Source organism: Scophthalmus maximus, chromosome 8, assembly GCF_022379125.1.
Source record: "Scophthalmus maximus strain ysfricsl-2021 chromosome 8, ASM2237912v1, whole genome shotgun sequence".
Taxonomy (NCBI): Eukaryota; Metazoa; Chordata; class Actinopteri; order Pleuronectiformes; family Scophthalmidae; genus Scophthalmus; species Scophthalmus maximus.
Genome location: NC_061522.1, coordinates 16,832,501 through 16,853,193, shown reverse-complemented (window position 1 = coordinate 16,853,193; position 20,693 = coordinate 16,832,501). Strand labels below are relative to the sequence as shown.

General features: G+C 43.8%; 1 protein-coding gene across 3 annotated transcripts in view; it reads left to right on the top strand.

Annotated features, from left to right (window-relative positions):
* The window catches only part of adcy9 (adenylate cyclase 9), a 34,824-nt gene that overhangs the window by 4,366 nt on the left and 9,765 nt on the right, over positions 1–20,693 (top strand). For all 3 annotated transcript variants that reach the window (XM_047333700.1, XM_047333701.1, XM_035636523.2), the window contains 5 exons: positions 17,918–18,117; positions 18,266–18,373; positions 18,568–18,842; positions 19,782–19,884; positions 20,421–20,638. In XM_047333700.1, coding sequence (XP_047189656.1) covers positions 17,918–18,117; positions 18,266–18,373; positions 18,568–18,842; positions 19,782–19,884; positions 20,421–20,638 — 904 coding nt within the window. The remainder of the gene's footprint in view (positions 1–17,917; positions 18,118–18,265; positions 18,374–18,567; positions 18,843–19,781; positions 19,885–20,420; positions 20,639–20,693) is intronic.

Here is a 20,693-nt window from a genome sequence, read left to right as displayed (position 1 = left end):
GACATTTGATGTTTAAGAAACTCCAAGGCACTCGCAAAGAGAGGATTACTGGTCTTGAACACATTTGACTTAAAAAAATAAATGTACCCTTTAAAAATTACCAATAACTTTATCTTCAAAGTTCAGTGAGCTTGCGATAACATGCTGAGCGCTGAGCTCATGATAAAAAGCTGAAGAGTGCAGCAAAGGCTAAAAGCACATGATAAGATGAGGCTATAGTACATTCCTCATGCATGTACAGGGTAAAGGTCGAAAGCCTACAATGCCCGAACATGGTCATCGGGGTTGTGTGGGGTCACTACATGCCCCAGACCGCACTGAAATATGTTATCTGACCAGTTAGTCCTGTTGGAACAGTCCACCGACAGAAGCAGGAGATAAGGCCGCAAGATCAAGAGATTATAGAGCAGTAGGAGGAGAGATGCAGTTGGGTTCATATAAACTGGATGTCATTCAGTTTTTACACATAGAAGAGTTGAAAACTGTTGATCTCCAAACACGACACATGGTTGTGAGATGCTTGCAGCAGACAAACTTTGACAACTTGCATAGTAGTACTGTTTACGGATGGCGGCAACAAGCATAACACATGAAGTATACATTTGGAAAATACATCAGCGATTTGCTACAATATGTGACTCACTCACAAGCCTGATCTCTGTAATGCAGTTCAAAGTGTATCACCTCCACAGGCTGGTTGTCCTGCTATCAGTGACTGTGTTTGTGGCTTGTTGTTGCGGTTGGCCAGAATGTTAGAGCTGGAGATCGCAGTTGATAAGAGGAGGGTTGACTGCCTTTACTGTGCCAAGGCAGGTTTTGTACTGGATGGATTCCATTGCATTAAACAGTTGGACGCAATATTGTCCCCACCACTCGTAGGAATAGTGGTGGGGACAAGGGTAGAAGATATGGAGGGAAATGCGACTTGTCCATCCAATGCACGGATCGTAGTATTTGTTTGGAATTGGTTGGTGGTGTTCTGTTGTTCAGGAAGCCAAGACAGTCTTGTGAATTTGAGAGTGAACCTAAATGGCATAAACAGGAGGACCTTGCATTTAGTGCAGTGGGTTGCGATAGATGTCTTCTATCAAATAAATAGTAAACATTTGCCAAACTGACAAGATTTTCTTTTTTTTTGTTTGCGGGTCAGATCAAGTCCGACACACACACACACACACACACACACATTCACCCTCTCTCTCGGTCTGTCTCAATACTCTGCGAAAAGCAGCATCAATGGTGCTAATCTCTCCAGCAGGGAATTCCTCGTGGACCCGTCTAATCTTAGGTCTCTTGCAAACAGAGACTGTCTGTTCTATTGTCAGGCCTTATGTCAGAGTGTATTCACACTTGGCTCTAAGCGGTGCCATCACTCTCTATTTCCAGACGAGTGAACAGCGACAGAGTGAGATATTGACATGCAGCTTTTGTTGAGGGAGAGAAAAGGGGAGACTGGCATCTTGTTTCCCTCTGAAACACAGACCTCACAGTTTCCTGCTCAGTGCAAGGAGCGGCCTTAGTCTCTGTAGCAAAGACAGAGGCAGGGTGGTGTAGAGAAATCAACACAGTCTCAGTTTGAGAGAAATCGACATACCGCTGCTTGTTAAGAGAAATAAATAGTGAGAATCTCTGACTGAGCCATGTGTTTACGGTTTAGCACAGGAGACTGAGATGTCTATAAGGGGTTGAGTAATAAGAACTCAGAATTTGAGTTTGCTCATCTTTAATCAATCGTTTTGCCAGAGATGAGACCAGGGTCACAACCACCGAAAGACAAAGTTTGTAAGTTGTTGTAATGGAGTGTTGTTGCATAGCTCAACAATTTCCACAGTTGACGTGCTGTTTGTTCCTCGACGCAGCTCGTCCTGATAACTGAACCCACTGTCACTTTTAACCTAACATTTTACTTTCATAAACTCTTATTGGCTTATATTGTCAAATGCACCTTGAGCTACCACACCTCTCTATCGCTTTCCATTCTCTTCCCTTCAATTTAAAACAGAAGTCGGTTGTTTGGCTTAAAAAGACATTTTGCCAATTGAGCTTTTGTTATTAGAGTCATTTGGTGCTTTTTTTTCATTCCCCCACATCCTTTTTTCGTCGCCTTGTCTTTCAATCTTTCTTTTCCTTTTCACGTTCTACATGTCCCATTTTGATTTTTCACTATCCTTGTTCTGTTATCACATTCATTGCCTGAGACTCTCACCTGTCACCCAGGCCTGTGCATCTGTTGTGTAACACTGCTTTAGTGCTGTCTGTCTGTCTTTAGTCAAGGCTTTGCGAGTCGCCTCAGATAGCATCAACCATTCTCTCTCTGTTGGTCCCCCCACCCTTATCTAAGTGATCCATGAATTGGATTTTGAGGGATGCAAACATCAAGTCTCCCATCACAGTGCACTGCATGGGAGGAATGAGTCAGATCTCTGTTGACAAATGTGAGTGAAGAATTTAGATATAATAATAATAAGCCATATATTTAAGGCTTGCAGCATGTCAGAGATTGATGAGAAGTTTAATCCACTTAAAGTTTGAACTTCTGCAAACTAAAAAAGTACTGTGTAATTTCAGATCATATCCACATATATAATTTGAAGCTGTTTCTTGAGAAATGAAAGATCATGACACAATTGCCCCAAAACATGAATGCAATAAAAATATTAAAAAATCACTCCCAGCATAGCTATAAAGTCAATGCATAACGAGAATGTTTATTTATTAAGAGAGGACAGAAAAAAATCACCTCTGTTTTCTTCTAGTGTTGGGGCTTTAAAAATGAATCCGTATTGTCCACATATTTTTTAAGATAGCACTACTGGCATACTTGCATTAAATATGTTAATCTGCAGACACGAGCAAAAAGCACTGACAAGCACCAACTGAGTAGCCGCCTTGGAGCCAGTGCAGGCCTAACCCTAACCCAGTGTATGTAGATGGCTGCAGGTAGGACGTTACTCCAAAAGACATGGCAGATATGGTAGGGGTTCCAAAGCCACTTGCACATGGACACAATCAGTTTGAAACAGTTATTGCTGAGCAGCATTGACATGTTTATGTGCCACAGTGACACAGTGCTTTTGCCGCCTTTTTAATGTGCTGCATCCTTATTTACACACAACACTGTAAAAGATACACAGAGCGACCAGAATGAGACGGTATCGTGCTGTTTGCACACATTGGACATTGGAGGTAACGGCTGCCTGCATAAGTGTTCTTTGTATTACCACAGCCACAGTGAGAGCAGCAAATAGGAACAAAGTCTGTCCAACCACTGTTACCAATTTTTACTAATCAAATTGCTAAATCCGTTGACGTGCTATCTGAGTTGACCAAACTGGGTTGCTTTCAAATATGTCCCCATTGGGTCACTAGATTTGTCTCTTAAAAAAAGGAAAGTCACCACATACAGTTAGGTGACCATTGGATCACTTTCAAACGCGTCAGCAAGTAACTTTCCCTCTCTGTGACCTCTCATTCTTAAATCCTTAAATGGTCTCCCAGTGATCACACTCTCTTCTCTTGCCTACACTTAATCCCCCCCTGTGTTTTTAAGTCTCTTTTCTTTTCATCGAAACACTCTTTTTTATTTCTCCCTCATCCGTCTCGGGAGAAGGATTTTTCATTTTTTGTTGCCGAAAGGTTATTTCACATTGTAAATTTCCAGCAAGACATGTTTTTACATCCTCCATATTCCTGTTGCCCTTGTATGTGAACCTCACTTGGGTCACTGGCTGCTGCCGGTCTCCCCCTGCTCAACTGCTTGTTCCTCCTCCGTCCTCCCTAATCCAGTCCTGCCATGTCTTTATGAGACAAACACACTCGTATTTCACTGCAGGTTGGTGGTGAGTACTGCACTTTTCTTGTTTAGCTGGTCTTTATATCCTGCCTGCATCTGCTGCGTTAATGCCTTTTTAGGCTGCCCTTCTTCAGTGTGGTAGCTCGGGGGGAATGAGGTCGTGGAGTTTGTGCGTGCGTGTGTGTGTGCACATTACTCTGTCCAAATTTGTATTTTGCATTGTAGAACGGCAGAAGGTTGTTTGTCTGCAGACTCGGTTTGAACCCTCACTCATGTTATCATAGGCGGTCACTAGCACCTTGTCAGTCTCAGCCTGTGAGTCTGGAGGTTTGTTGTGTGTCGTATGTGCAATTTATCATGCCGGCAACAGCCGTGGCTGGAAACATTGTGTTTTCACGATGTCCATTAATCCTTCCCAACACAATATCTCAGTAACTCCTTTAGGGAAATACAAAGTGTGTTGATAAGGTGAAGGTAGTCAAAATCTTCTACCTCTTCCTTTGTTTTTCGGCAGCCTGGATTTAAATTGGGTCAAACTCACGAGGCGTCACCAGCTTTTTGCGTGCTTCAGACTGATGAATCGCCCCAGTAGAATGTCAAAATGCATACCTGCTATGCAAAAATGCGTAAAGGTTGGCAGGTCTGCCATTATTAAATGCCATATTTGAGGAACAGAAAGGCAGATTCTGAATATTGTTCCCTGCAACTTGACTGGTCGGCGGAGGCACACGACCACAAGGCGGTAAATTCTACTCTTGACGTACACCCATGTGTGCAGACGGGTCCATCCTTCCAGTGCAGTGTGGTGTGGTGCACTGGGAAGTCCTCAGGTCGGTTAGTCTGTGCTAAATCAAATGTGCCACCTAAATATGCAAATGACAGATCCATTAACCATAAACAGGCCAGTCCCAGTGGGTCATGGGCTTTGCTCCTCTACTCTGTATCTGTCTCTGCAACTGTCTCATTGTCAGTAAGCTGTAGCTGGAGCATTTTGATGTGAAAAGAATATATGCTTTCTCCTTCATCAGCAGACTTGTTAATGGTGTTGTTGTTTGGCAGTTTATTCCTCTCTGCAGACTGAAGACAGTGCAAATGGAAATTCCTCATCCAGATCCCCCATTATGCACTTCCAGTGGTTCATTGACCCTGGTCTTAGTGTCGAATTTAATGTAAATGCATAAATAAGTTTGTTTATTAAATAGGTCAAGGCATACAGTCACTTGTCTGATGGTGAAGTTTCCCTCACTCACTCAGTCGTGTCATACAGTATATCATTATAATGTTCACAGCAGACTTTAAAAAAACAAAACTTAGTAGGAAAAAGCACCAGTGGAAATAATAAAATAAATGATGGCCGATTTATATTTAGCTGCTTCTGTTTAAGGTTCTGGTGTTGTTCCTGCTGTCACACTGTCACGTCGTACTTGGCTCCAATAATTGACAGATTTCCTGATAAAAAGCCTGTTTGACAGAACTGAAAACCGGCTCTTACACAAGAGCGCCTTGACATCATTCAGCGAGAAAGAGTGTTTATTTCTGTAGCGAAAGTTTTCCTGCTTTTTTTAGTGGATTCAAATTTTATTGCAGAACATTGGAGAAATTCATTCATTCATTCATTTAACAGACACTTTTGCTGTCCTGATGTCAATGGGGAGCTCGTTCCACCATTGAGGAACCAGGAAGGAAAACAGACGGGATTCGGACGAGCGGTGGCGGCCCGCCCCTCGTAGTGAGGGCATAACAAGCCGTTTCAGAGTAGCAGAGCGTGGTGGACGGGCTGGGGTGTGAACTTGGGCCATTTTCTTGATGTAGGAAGGGCCTGAGCCATTCGCAGCACAGTAGGCGAGTACCAGTGCCTTGAATCGGACTGGAGCCACCACCGGGAGCCAGTGCAGGCACCCTGCGGTGAGGAGCGTTGTGGTGTGGGAGGACTTTGGAAGGTTGAATACCAACCGGGCCGCTGCATACTGGATGAGCTGCAGGTCGAATGGCACATGTCATTATCATTATCACTGTGTCTCCTCCTTGGTGCTATACCTTTGGCAAAGTGTTGGACTGTGTGTGTGTGGGCGCGCGCCTGTTTTATGATAAAGATAAGACATTAAACAATAGGACTGATCAAAGTCTGCGACATGGAAACTTAGTAGACACGTTAACATAGATACATTTTTATCACTGAGCCTAAATTAGTTTCTAACCGGTGTTTGACTTTTTCCAGCAAACCTCCATGTGCCTTCATATTTCTTCCTATTTTTCTTTATTTCTCTCTCCTGCTTTTTGTATAGCCCTACTCCTGCACCGTCACACACACACACACACACACGCGCACACACACAAAACGCGAATGTCCGCAAATGTTGCTCCGGACCTTTTCCGTATTTTTTCCTGCCAGCCCCCTAGTAAAATGTCAGAAAAATGTCAGAGTGAGCCCATGCGAGCATCCAGCAGGAAATTCACAGGGAACGAGTGGGCGTGTTGATGTCTTTAATCAGAAACACTGCTTTCCACAGCCGGGTTATCTTCATGTCCTGCCTCCTGCATGCTCTATAGAGATGCCACACAATGTTCTGGAAATTTTCCTGTTGGTGTGAAAATGTCTCACTTGGAAAATCTCCTGCCGCGTTAGTCATATGTGAAAGGCAAATGAACATGAACTCACACATTTTCCAGAGTTCATGTCTGTCTTCCCTGTGTGTCTTTGCTATATGTGCGTTTGTGAGCGAGTGATGCGCTGTATTCATTTTGGGGGGGGACAGTCGCCCACAGGCCTGTGACCCATCATGGGTTTATGATCTCTGAATCGCTGTCACTGCGAGGTTGGAAGGTCAACTCTAATCAGTTGAGAAGGTGGTAGTGCAAACGTGTCTGTGTGTCTTTTTCTGCGTCTGGCCTCTTGGGGTGTATGAGAACAAGATGAAAAGAAACATGCTGTCCGGTAACATTAGAGTTGAACATGTGAATAACAGAAGATGGATACCAGACAAACATTTACTGGTGAAGGACACAGACAAGAGAGGTAAAGGTGTTTTCATACATTCTGGTTGTTTCAGTGATTATCACCGATAAGTTGTTCCCAACAGCTTGACTCTTTATCCCACAGTATCAGTGGCCGTTATCTTTGTGGCAAGAGTGCAATTATAACAGACCAGGGTTCATGTGTTGTCACTGACTGTCAGAGTCTGAACTGGACTTCATCTATCTTTTCCAGGCAGGGTGTGTTTCATTCACAATGCACACTACCTGCAGGCAGACGTAGCCTGTAACACACATTTTCTCCATTAAACGTTAAGTCATTTAGCTACTTTAACTTTAATCTATTACATTAGGTTCATCCTAATTCCATTATCATTAATGCATTGAGTTTGTCCTAGGGAGAAAAAAACTGTCTGACGTTAGATCATAATTTAATCATCCACCCCACACATTTCACGACAAGTTTGTCGTTGCTAAAGCTTAAGAATGTGTGGAGTCGTGTGTGTGTGTGTGTGTGTGTGTGTGTGTGTGTGTGTGTGTGTGTGTGTGTGTGTGTGTGTGTGTGTGTGTGTGTGTGTGTGTGTGTGTGTGTGTGTGTGTGTGTGTGTGTGTGTGTGTGTGTGTGTGTGTGTGTGTGTGTGTGTGTGTGTGTGTGTGTGTGTGTGTGTTGTGTTAATAAACATGCCCAGCCCTGTCCTAGTCTGATTGCAGACATGTAGTGCGCGTTACACACACACACACTCACCCCCTCTTCCTAGTTCCGTCTCAAAAAAAGACACCTCCCCTTATCCTAACCATAACTACTTGCCTAACACTTACTTAACTTAACCTAAATCACTGACCCAAAAACAAAGGTCTAATTTTTTTTCCCATTTAGGGACACCGCTTTTGTTTCCAATTGGACAAGGCGTCCCACACACACACAGACTAGTCTTTCCAGGCAGTTTGCTGCCCATGTAATACATTGTGCTATTTTTGGCAGGAGTTTGAGTCTGAACATTACATAACAGTGTTTGGGCACATTACTTACAGTCCATACATGTGTGTTACTTCTTTTTATTATCTCATTGCCTTTATCATGGCCACATCAAGCCCATGTGATGATTTACTGGAATGTGACTCATTACAGGTTAGCTGGTCTCATTTGCTGTTTTATTACACACAAGTTGATTTGCATTTTCTTCCCAGCAGCCATGATGCAGTAGTTTTGGCCCTGGCAGCGAGATGTGACGCTAAAAATACCCAGCATTAAAACATTTAGTAGATATTGATAAAGCTGGCTTGCATAAACACTGAGGTCATGTGAAAATACAACAGAAATCCCCATACACTCAGTGTGGTTACTTTCAATTCATATCATGCAGTAGAGCGGCAGAGAAGAGATGCCATGTGGGAGGACAAAAAAAAGAGGGGAAAGACATAAGCAGCAGCTCAGACCACCAGGCCTTTTTAAACATCTGCAGTGATGTTATTTTGGTAGGTTTTGGAAAACTCTGCCTCGTCGTGCACATTATCGCTCAACAAATGCTGGAAAGTCCTGATAATACATGTCCCGGGGACAAAGGCCTACCTCACACACCTGCCAAACTGTTACCAATTGACCTGCTCATTCATAATGCATGACTCAGAATAGCAGAGGTGCGGGTGTGCGGGTGTGCGTGCTTGTGTGGTTCAAGGCCGGGTCATGGCCGGGTCCTGGCCTTATATAAACTTTAATTTGGGGGTTCTCACACACAGGTGCAGGTTCACTCATATATCTGCAGAACATTGATATCTTCCCTCTACTTGCTAGTGATTGTGTGGTGTCTGTGCATGTGTGTAATATGACATCTCTTTTAAATTCCACGTTTGTGACATCTGAATGTGTCAGTGTGACAACGGCAGCTGTTTGTCTCTGCTCCCGTGTGTGCGTGTGTGTGTGTGTGTGTGTGTGTGTGTGTCAACTAGAGTGTCAACTAGAGTGTCAACTGCTGGAGAGGAGCTGTGTTTAATGGTTATTGTGAATAATAAATAATAAGCATGCAAAAGACATGAGGTGGCATTTTTTTAAACAGTTAATAGTATGTATTTACTTAATTGTTGATCGGTCCAATACCAGAATCATCATCATAACATTTTTCACAGTTTATTAGACTTTGAAAAAAACTGTGGCATCAATTTTTGACCAACTGTTCATTGTGTATGGTTATAGTTTAGTCCTTCATATAGTGAAGGGGGGGGGGTTAATACCGGATCCAAAGTTTTTTTTTAAGTCTTCCCCCACAATGTGTGAGGGACTGAATTCATACTTATACATTTTCATTTCAATACGGAGTTTTAAAACTAAAACAATCTCGGTCTACACGATTTGTTTGCTGGTAGCCGAGTTGTGACTGATAACGGTCAATGAGTAAGCAAATTCGTTTCCAAAAGTTCTGGCCTGTCTATTCTACAATTTTAAGTGCTTGGAGACTCCAGCTTAGTGTGTGGACGGCAGTAGTAAGCGTAGCAGTGCAGCGATGTGATTTAAAAGTAAAATGTATGGATGTGGCCTCAGGATTCACAATCTGTAGGGCATTTCCAGACGGGAGTTATTTGTTTACCAAATGGCCTCAATCGCTTTATTACTATTAATAATATAACCTTTGGTTTCATTGGATTTTGGACGTTTAAGGCAACGCTTGATGTGAAACCCGCATCTTTACCTGCGTTTTGATGGATTTCTCCCCGAGTAAGTGTTAAATGTTATGCAAAGCAGTACGACTTGTGTGTTGTGGACTGGATTTTTGAATTCCATATACTGTATAACACCAAACAACAAAGTGGCAATGACACTTAAGTGACCTGCATATGTGTAATAATGTGTTTACCATCAAAAAGGGCATTTACAATTTCAGATGCAGTGTTTCAGCATTATCTGAGATATCTTTAAAAAAAGAAAGAAAAAGAAATGCATGTATTCAAAACCATATGCATTTTTCCAGATAGGGCAGTGTGTATTAAGGCCGTTTATAAAAAGCATGTAAAGTGCTGGTCCCTGGTGGTCTGTGGAGAAAGAGAGAGAGAAGAGAAGAGAAGGAGAGAGGGAGCGAGCGAGGGGGCAAGAAGAAGGAGCATGTTTTCTAGTCATAACCCTTTCCCAAGCATTTCCCACAGTATTGCTTAGGGCAGCAGGGGAGGTGTGTGTGTGTGTGTGTGTGTGTGTGTGTGTGTGTGTGTGTGTGTGTGTGTGTGTGTGTGTGTGTGTGTGTGTGTGTGTGTGTGTGTGTGTGTGTGTGTGTGTGTGTGTGTGTGTGTGTGTGTGTGTGTGTGTGTGTGTGTGTGTGTGTGTGTGTGTGACGAAAGGCACGGTGAATCCATGGCTTACAGCAGAATGTAACTGCTTGACTCTAATGAGACCCTGCAGTTCGAGCACATTTGTTCTCACCGAAAAATATGCAATGCGAAAATAAAGCCTTGTAAGGAGAACAAACATCTGTCAACCTGCTTCGTGCATCTACAGTCTTTTCCACACTGTTAGCGGCCAGCGTGTTGAGAGTTAATGCGCGGCCGAGTGTGTGAACATGCACAAAACAAAGTGACATGCCAGACGTCATTACTCTCCCGACCTTTGCAGCGGGACCAAGGTTGGTCATTTCTTGCTCAAGGAGTGTGTGTGTGTGTGTGTGTGTGTGTGTGTGAGTGAAAGTGACGCAGTGACAGTTGCAGTGCGTCACTGCTCCTGTCAACCCACTACATGTCACACACACACAAAAACTTGTAGGACCTACTGAGAGAGGAGCCACTGATAAAAAAGGGGAAAGGGGAAAAATAAAAAGGGAACACGTGTATACTGATTTTAGTGATTCAAATTCTCAAATATGCTTACCGATCTGTACTTATTGAGTCCTGGGTTCAATTTATGCCTTGTCTTTTAGTTTTGGGCAAATGTAAATCAGTAGATAGTATTGCTGGTTCCAGTTAGAACAAGTTCTCGATACCCAAGCCAGGGACGACAGACAAAGATCCTGTTTTTGAGCCAAACCCAAGAACTCCTGGCCACGTGGTACATGCCCACTGATCCACCAGACTGCCCAGAGATGCTCTATTAAGTCTGAGATAAAGGAGGTGGAGAGAAAAAAGAAAGAGAGGAAGGGAAAGAGTGCGGAACTCTCTGGACTAAAAACTGATGGCACAAAGGGAGGGAAGGGGGGAGAGATGGGAGGATATGTGAGGGAGGATCGTGTGAGAGCCTCGTCCCTCGGTTCCATCGGCGTGTCCAAATATGGAGGCGTGCGCTGTTGCAGGCCTGCAGTCAAGACCCATCACAGAGCAGTGAGAAGGGGGGTGTGGAAGGAAGATGGCTGAAAAATGAGAGAACAGAGACAAGACAGAGTATAGTTCGATATAAAGAGAGATGGTAGGTGGCGAGAGATGTGAGGGTTTGGCAAGGTGAGAGAGGGAAAAAGAGAGAGAAGCTGCTGGACACGGTTGGAAGTCTCTGAAAAGAGGAAACATGTCGAAGTCTATTTTTAGTGCTGGAGTTGTTTATTTTCTGAAGCAGCGAGATGAAAGTGAAGAATGTGAGAAAAGGTTAGATGAAGCTTGAAGAGGGAAGGGGAAGTTTCTCCTTGTCCTGTCCTGCCTCAGGTTCGAGGTTGACTGCGGCTGTTGAGATGTGCAATTGATTCGAGTGAATGTTCGAGGGCCTCCCTCCGTCTTTCATATTCACACCGATGTTCACTTATCTAATTGTGGGACCAGCGGGAAGCTGGTGACCTCTGGGTCACTGGGGACGGTTTTGATCATGGGGTTGGAAGTCGCCGTAGGGTTAAAGGTCATTTGTCAGGAAGTACAGAGTCCAGATTGGGATCTGCCCTCTGGAGATCTTCTGAAATGTGGGCTCCTGTCAAAAACACTCAACCAGACACTCTCACAGGCGAAGATGGCCGAGCGAGGCCCGGGTGTGCGTCTGTGGGGAGCGGCTGACCTGCTGCAGTGGGTCGGTGAGCTCTGTGGCCACAGAGGGAGAGTGTGTAGGTATACAAATCTTTGCAGTCACTCACCTGGATCGGTGTGTGAATGATGTTGATAAGAGCTGATGCTATGATATAGAATCTGCAAATCCTTGCGTTTCAGAAGCTGGAGGCAGCATTTCTACAGAAATAATGTTATGGTGATGTATTAATGTACTAGTCCCACTGTCTTTTCAGCACAAGTTCACTGTGTTTGTATTTGAAAGATAGGAGCGTGTAAGTAAGATTCCTTTTCTTAATAGTATAGTGTGTGTGTGTGTGTGTGTGTGTGTGTGTGTGTGTGTGTGTGTGTGTGTGTGTGTGTGTGTGTGTGTGTGTGTGTGTGTGTGTGTGTGTGTGTGTGTGTGTGTGTGTGTGTGGCCACAGTGTGCATGGCCTTCAGGTGTGTACAGTATGTGGAATTTGACAGCTCAGCTATGCTTCCTCTCCATTCAACCCTCTGTTCATTCATTGATTCATTCATTCTCGTGTCTACACACTGCTGAAAGTGTGTGTGTGTGTGTGTGTGTGTCTGTGTGTCTGTGTGTCTGTGTGTGTGTGTGTGTGTGTCCGTTTTGTGGTAGTTTTCAATATGTGAGTAGATGAGGGGGAAAGACGACCGCACTGCAGTGCACTACCTTAGATGAGTCATACACGTAGGAAATGCCAGGTGTGTGTGTGTGTGTGTGTGTGTTTGTGTGTGTGCGTCTGATAGATCATCCTTCCAGTATGTCTCACTCAGACAGACAGATGCTTCATATTTCCTGGAAAGGGTGTCTTGTGTGTGTGAAGGGCTCTGCCCTTTTGGAGGATGGACGTTGGTTGTAGATGAACTCACACACACACACACACACACACACACACACACACACACACACACACACTATTCTGAAAAATGAGATGTGTTAGAGAGAGAGAGAGAGAGAGAGAGAGAGAGAAACTTAATTTGATTTGATTTGTAGTGATTTTATTTTATACGGTAATCACGTGTAACTATATGTATTTCTGTGGTTTAGCAGCGATGTGTGTGTAACGGCGGGTGCAGAATGTCTCATGAATTGGGGTCAAACTTGAGGTGAATGTGTGTCAAGTTAAGGCCATCTCACACATAGGCTGCTTTCAGGCATCAGGACATTTTCCAGAATTTTTTCCAGGGGGACGGGGGGGCTATATGTGAGAACGCAAATGTCCATAAATCTCGCTCCCGGACATTCTCTGGAACTATTCCTGTCAGCGCCCTATTAAAATATCTGGAAAATATCAGAGTGAGGCCATGTGAGAATACAGCAGGGAAATCTCCCGGCGTGTTGACCGTAAACAAACCCAAAAACTTGTCTGGCCCAAAATTTCGTGTCTCAAAACAGCCATGCAGGATCTGTGGTATGACGGCGGCATATTTCTGTCCTCACGTGCAAATCTGTGTGCACAAAAAATAGTCTCTGTGCGCGTTGATTTCTCTTACTATACAATAAATGTATAGTAAGCTCATGTTTGGTTGCGACCTATGCTCCCCCAGTGTGGTTATGACCATAGGTGCATGTATGTATACAAACTATAGGCACTAGATGTCCTCAGCTGAACCCTCTCTTCTCCAGCCAGCTGCTCTCGATAAATCAATAAAAACCATTGAGCTGCATTGAGACCTCAGCGTGCTTGTGTCACTGTGTTTCCCAGAGTGCCGTCTTTACACAGCCCAGAATATTCAAACACATGCGCACGCGCACGCAAACGCACACACACACACGCACGCGCACTCACACGCACACATAGCAACTCAGTAGAAAAGGATTAGATTTTTTTTGCCTCTAAGCACACAGGAGATACATGTGGCACTAAAAAGCAGTGTACACACGCACCTTTGCATTCAAGCACACACGTGAGGCTACGTCGGACTCGGCTGTCGGAAAACTACACATTCTCCGTGCACAGCTCAAGGCCCGTGTTAATGTTGAGAGCAGGCTGTTGATAAAGTTAGAAAGCTGAGATGGAAGTAGACGAGGAATGTGGGTTATGTGAGGTATGCTCAACTCGGTGACCTTCAAAGCACACTCTGTCTCTTCCTTCCCATCTCTTCGCCGCGAGCCACTCTGCTCCCGCCCTCTCCTTTATCTTCTGTATCGCTGCGTGTCTCTCACTTCAGCATTGTGCCTCTCGTGCAGGACAAACGCTGGAGTAGGAGGGAAGGTCGCGAAATAAGTGTCTAGCCGCACACATCTACTTCCCTTAGCGTGGTTATTTTCTGGCCTGAGATGACATTTTTTATCAAATCATTTGCGTTTCTTTTGTCACCTCAGCAGCCAATCTCAGCCAACTGCAAACTGGAAGTAAGACGAGTGGTTTACTTTAAGACTTTTGAGTTTTTATTGGCTGAGAACAACGTGAGTTGTTGTCAGTGGGCTGTGGTTGATCGATTTTGTGCCTTTTGCTGTTGTGGGAGATTTGATATTTCTGTTAACTTTTATATTGGCCTAACAAACTCAAAACAGAAAAAAGCACAGGTGTAAATAATAGAATTATTGATGGTCGAATTCCATTGAGCTGCTTCAGTTTAAAGGTCCTGTTGGTTCACTGTGACACCATTATAACTAACTGGGACAGTTACATCAAACAGACACATTAGGACCAAAACCTAGGCCTATTTATTTATATCTTAAGATAATTCTGGGGTTTTCTTTGAGCCAACATCAAGAGGAGAAGTCTGTCTTCAGTGTTAAGTCGTGGTGATGACAGCTTGGGTGGTACTTATTGTACCCTATGATAAGCCGGTTATCATTTTGAACTTGGAGGCTACTGGGAGCCGATCTTCAGAAACTCTTTGGCGCAGATTCTAGCCACAGTCACGTAAACTCTGAACTGAACGCCAGTCTGCCAAATGAAATTGGTGTTTTGATGGTTGATGTGAAAAGTGCTGTCCGACATGTCAGTCAAAAACCTCCCGCAGGTGTTCGTGAAGGGCGCAGATTTAAATTCACATCACTCTCATGGTTCCTCTTCTTTTTTCCTTTGTCATCACTATGTATATGAAGACCATTTGAAATAATTAATGGAATTCTAAGAACTGAGATGGTTTTTAATTTGAGATTGATTTTCCTTACAAATTACCTGAGCTTAGTCACAATGTTAATTGCTTTTGTTTTTGTATGAATTATCATACATACAACATATAACTAGCTGATCGTGGTTTCTGACTCTGCCTGATACATAAAAGAGTTCAGTGATTTCATGGGAAAGAATAATGAGAGAGAAAAATACTCTTACTAACCTGTAATTATTTTTTCTCTGTATCTATCTATGGCTTAAAGGCAGTATAAAAGAACATGTTTTTACCTGTCCTCCTTGCCTGCTTGTAGCTCGTTTCTGTGTGACAGTCAGTGAGCAATTGGTTATCAGGATCGAAATAGAAAGAGGCCTCATTAGTGAATTCACAGCCATATGCTTGGCTTGTTGTACAGAAGGCTGCCCGTTAACATCCATTAAATCTGATAGTGTACTCAGCTCTTGGCTTAGAGCTAATGGATGGCAGAGAGTAGCAGTGAACCTCTGCGTGACAGTGTAGAGCGATCGGCCACAACGTTAAATCAGTTATCTGGGTTTAATGTTGTGCGTGCGTGCGTGCGTGCGTGCGTGCGTGCGTGCGTGAGATAGAGAGATTTCATAAATGGTCTTTGTCGCCTGTTTGGCAAACGACTGAAACCCTAAGTTTTGACTGTTGTTGGCCTAAAGGCTTAGGACGTTTGCCAAGTGCACATTGTCCCAGGGCCCGGAACAAATCACACAGTGCTTCCAGACTCTTAAGATGAGTTTATTGTTAGTAACGCATTCATAACTAAGTTCATTTATGCAAAACGAGGAAGCGGGACAAAAGTCTGTGGTAACACTCAGTCATGCACATTGGTTCCACAGTGGCCAACTTAACCTCTGGCGTCTTGTCGTATGCATGCAGCTGACGGCAGATTAACCCTGGATCAGTGAAACACTCAATCATAGAAACTAACTTCTAGCTCGGCCAATATTGTGATGAATGTGAGATCTTTAAGACTAGTTTGTATATACCTGAAATTGTTCCAATGGACTGTCACTGTTAGTAGCAGGTGGGAAAAGCTGTACTGCCTGAACTGATAATAGTCGTAATACTACAGCTGCTGCTCTACAAAATCTACTATTTGTATCCAGGGTGTCATCAAAGTAGTTACTCTGTTAGCATATTGGATTTATATTACTCTGCCTCGGTAAACAAGTGAGAACAGTTGAAAAGGGGTGATCTGTACAGAGAGGGAGGATAGGAGAAATGGAAGGATGATGAAAATTGTAGATGCATCAAGTGAAATGAGAGACAGACATGAGGTGTGTGTGTGTTTGTGTTTGTGTGTGTGTGTGTGTGTGTGTGTGTGTGTGTGTTTGTGTGTGTGTTTGTGTGTGTGTGTGTGTGTGTGTGTGTGTGTGTATGTGTGTGTGCATGTGCGTGTGCGTGTTTGATTCACTAAAAATATTTCAAGATACTGTTGTACATACACCGACGTATTAACACACCTACTCTGCATCAGAGTGACGCACATGCTTTCACATATGGGCTGGAAGCTCATCAGTCACACTTACACAGGCTGACTAGCCAATCACATATTTTTTCCCTTTTCTGGGTAATATAAAACTGACTGCCAACCTGATATGCATCAAAGGGAGAAGAGTTTAAAAGTCAAATGCCCTTGTGTCAGAACGAAGCAGCATGAATTTTGTCAAAGGATAAATCCAGATGATCTTGCTTATTCTGTGTGTCATTTTTTATATATTCATATATTTACAAAAAAAGTTTCTACTCAGCCCCCTGAGCTCATCATTCCAGATCCTTTCCAAATGGAAAGAGTGGATACAAGCTTCTTTTTTTAAACAGTTATGTTTTCAGTTGCACTTTTCTTTTATAATATGGGTAACCCATGACCCTGGCTGTCTGCCTGTCTGTCTGTCTGTACAGTATGTCTGTCTGTGTCTGGCATATCTCGAGAACCATTCATCTTATCGGTTTCGCACTTGTCATGTGTTTTGTGAAGGGCCCAAGGAAGGTCTTGAGATGCGTTTAATGCTAATAAACTTTGAATAAACAGGTGAACAGCGCTCTGCTTTCTCTACAGTAGTGGGGCGTCCACAAATCCTGCTTTATCCACAGGCCTCCGCTCATCTGTAAAAGTTCAGTAAAACGTTTTGGATGGGCACTTGGCTTGTTTACCAAAATTCCTTGACAGATCTGAACCAGGCGTGCAATGGTATGACATATAACTCCTGGAAGCCTTTCACCACATGCCTTATCCAGGGATGCCAAATGATGGGGTTGCTTTTTATGAGTAAATAGTGCACATCAGTTTGAAGCAGGGGGCCCCCTCAAAGACTCCTGGACATCCCTTTATGGCCCACAGTTGCTCCTCTAGTCATCACCACGCTAACAAGGGTGACATCTTTTGCTGTTTGAACAGAGAGGCCAGCCCGACAGGGTACTGTGTGTTTGGTCAGGCTGATAGCGGCTGGCTGTGGGCCACCACTTTAATCCAGTGTTTGTGTATTTCCTTGTTGGCCCCACAGCAGTGTGATTATGGCCAGAGCTTTGTGCTGATTTGCAAACATTGTTGGTGAAACACCCAGTATTGCATTACCACCTGCTTGTCAGTGTTCCCGTGCAAGAGCTGAGGGTGGCTAGTGAGGGTGTGTTTGCAACTATTTTCCTCATTTCTTGTTTATTTTTTATAGTTTACATGTAACCCTATATTGGCTCAGACAGCACATCCGGCAGTGTATGAATGTGAAAGAAAACAATTTTTATCAAAATTATAATGAGTTATTGTTTCAGCTTTGATCCCCAAACCTCACATCCGAGGATTTGTTGCCCAGCAAATGGTCAGCCTAAACATATTGCCCGTTGCTTTGAGGTGGTCAAGTCTCCTGTGTTGTTTACATTCATTTCTCAGTGCAACCATCTGGAATGATGGATCTCACTATTAATTTGCCACTTTTCTTCTGTGGATCCCAACAAAATGCTGGAATAATGAAGTGGGACTCCTGCTGTGCCACAGGTGTCTCTTTTGTGTGCTTTGGTCCCTGTCACCTTACAGTCAAAGCAAGAAAATTCTGAAAGTTATTGATTATGAAGTTCTAATCAGAGTTTTTTTTTACTGTTTTTTGCTCCCCACAGGGCTGCAGACCTACCTGATCTCAGGGGGAAAGTCGGAGCATGATGTGCAGTGCGGCTGTTCTCAGGTGGGACTGCCCGGTGGGGATTGTGTAGGGGTCGGCCGGTCCTCCTGTCCTCAGCCCCACACACCAGACCTCATCCCTGGAGGAGCGCAGGTGGCAGAGCCCCTTCTGTCTCACCAGCCACCAGACAGGATCGGGGTAAAAAAAAAAGAAGAAAAAAAGATCATGTTTGTTGCACTAGTTCCTTCCTCGCTGTGTTGCTGACAACATGTGTATGAAACTCAGACAAATATTCAACTGTTTTGGGCTTCTTACAATGTACACTGTCATTTCCCCCCCTCTCTAGCCTCCCCGTGTGTCCCGTAGTGTGGCCGGGTCTCCGGGAACAGAGCAGGGTGATGATGTGGCCGTGTTGAACGGTTGCCAGGAGGAGCACAAGACTAGTAGTGCCAAGGTAAAACGTGCGCACCTGCCCAGGAACAGCACACTTGCACTTGTCCAACACCCCTTGTGTTTGTCCCCAAGTGTTTGTCATGTCAGCTACCCAACAATCACTCCCGCTGTCACTTCCCTTTTGTGTCTTTTGCTCTTCTTCTCCGTCTCTGTCTTGCCCTTTGTTAACATCACCTTCCTTCTCCTCCGCCCCAGTTCATCCCAGGTCACGGCCCCAGGGCGGCCAATGGTCTCCTGACTCCCCCTCTGGAAGACCCAGTGCGGGCCAGCCAGAGCTCCCTGTGTGACATGCTTCAGGAGAAAGAGAAGAAGACTAGCACCAGCACAGGGACTGGCACCAGTCTAGGCATGGCTGGTGGAACGGGGACGGCGGGTCCAGGTATGGACCACTCCGCCCTGATCCAGCTGCGTGCCAAGAACTTCAGAGAAAAGAGCGACGCCCACTTCGTGGATGTTATCAGGGAGGACAGGTGAGCATAGAGGTTAAAGGTAGAATTTATGACAGATAATGTATTATTAGGATGATACGATGAGTCAAGGTAAGGGGATTACTCTGGCAAGCACCAATGATATGAATACTGTAAAAACTCATATTTTCGACTGTGTATCTATCCATTTTTCAAAGCCACATATCATGTTCAGGGTTGCTGGGCTGGAGCCAATCCCAGCATGCACTGGGTGATGGTTTGCCAGTCTTGTACAGGAATAATATACATTATTAAACAGTAACAACATTCACGCCTACATCCTACATGGCTTTGTAGTTCCACAAAAAAAACACCCATTAAATAAATGAAAATATATATTTAAGTGTTAAAGAGGTACAATTTTGGACAAAAACAAATATAATAAATACAAAAATATTTATAAAAAAAACACCCTGCGGGACTGGCCCTCCCGAGGCACTCTGGAGCTCCTGGGGGAATATCCCGATCCTGCATCAGCACCAGTGGGCAGGACGGCCCCTATTTTTGTTTTCTTTATCCTTTTTGTATTCAATTTTGAATTTGGTTAATTATTTGTTTACATACATCCATCTTATATTGATTGTTAAGAACACTCACACAAACAGACACACCAACACACATTGTTTTTCTGCTGTCCTGTCACTGTTTTGTCATTTGTCTTGACAAAATAAAATTATAAAAGAATAAAAGTAAACACAAATTAACAAAAAGACAAACATGCAGACTCCTCAGGAAGTTCTTTTGATTCTCTTAATAAGTGAATCCAAAAGGATCCTGCCAGAAAATCTTAACATCTACTGAAAGACATATAATCTGACATTCATTAAAAAGTAAATACAAATGTTGGTGCAAATTTGTTTTTTTAAGGGACTGTATTGTTTCAGTACTATTCATTACTCGTATGACCTTATCTTTGGTCTTGTTTTTTTCTCTGGTTCACAGTCTGATGAAGGATTACTTTTTCAAACCACCCATCAACAAGATCAGCCTCAATTTCCTAGAGAGACCTCTGGAAACGGCCTATCGCAGCAGTTACAAGGAGGAGGTACACACACACACACACACACACACACACACACACACACAATGATATTTGTTAGGTACATGGATGGGGGACCTCAGACATAATGTAGTATTGTAACACATTTAGGGGTTTAGGGGTTGTTTGTCTTTGTGTACATGTTTGTGAGCCCTCTGCTGTTCCACAAGTATTACTACAGGACAAAAAATATATGCACAAAAGTACCCAGTTTTGTTTCAATTTGTTTTCACACCTGCCTTTCATCCCTGCTAGTCATTCACAGTTACGCAACAAAAGTTTATTTGTGTTGCAGCCTTCAACATCAGTGCCATTAAGGTACATTATATAAGATGTAAAAAGGCTTTAGGAACAAAAAACTAAAAAGGATGATTTTGAATTCATGAAAATGGAATCAATAAAATGGAATTTAGGTAATAAAAATAGAAAAAAAAACTACAATGCAGTTACAGTGCAGTGAGATATTGATATACAGTATATGTTTTCTGGGAAATTTGAGCCTCTACGTGTCCTCAGTTCCACATCCCTCTTTCATCCTTCAGGTGAAAAACGAGGTTCAGGTGCAGACATTTGCGAGCTCCACCTTCAGCTCCTTCCTGGATGTTCTCCTCAGCTGTTTTTTCTTCCTGGCCCTGACCCTGGCCTGCTTCCTTCCACCTCTCGTGAGCCCAGCCACCGTGGGGCCCCCAGCTCCAGCTGCCTTGGCCCTGGCTCCGCTGGCCGGTCTGTTGGAGCTGGCCTCTCTGGTGCTGTCCATACGGTGAGGAGGCTTAGTCAGACAGGAGATGGACTTTGCGTTTGTGGGTTTGCTTCTG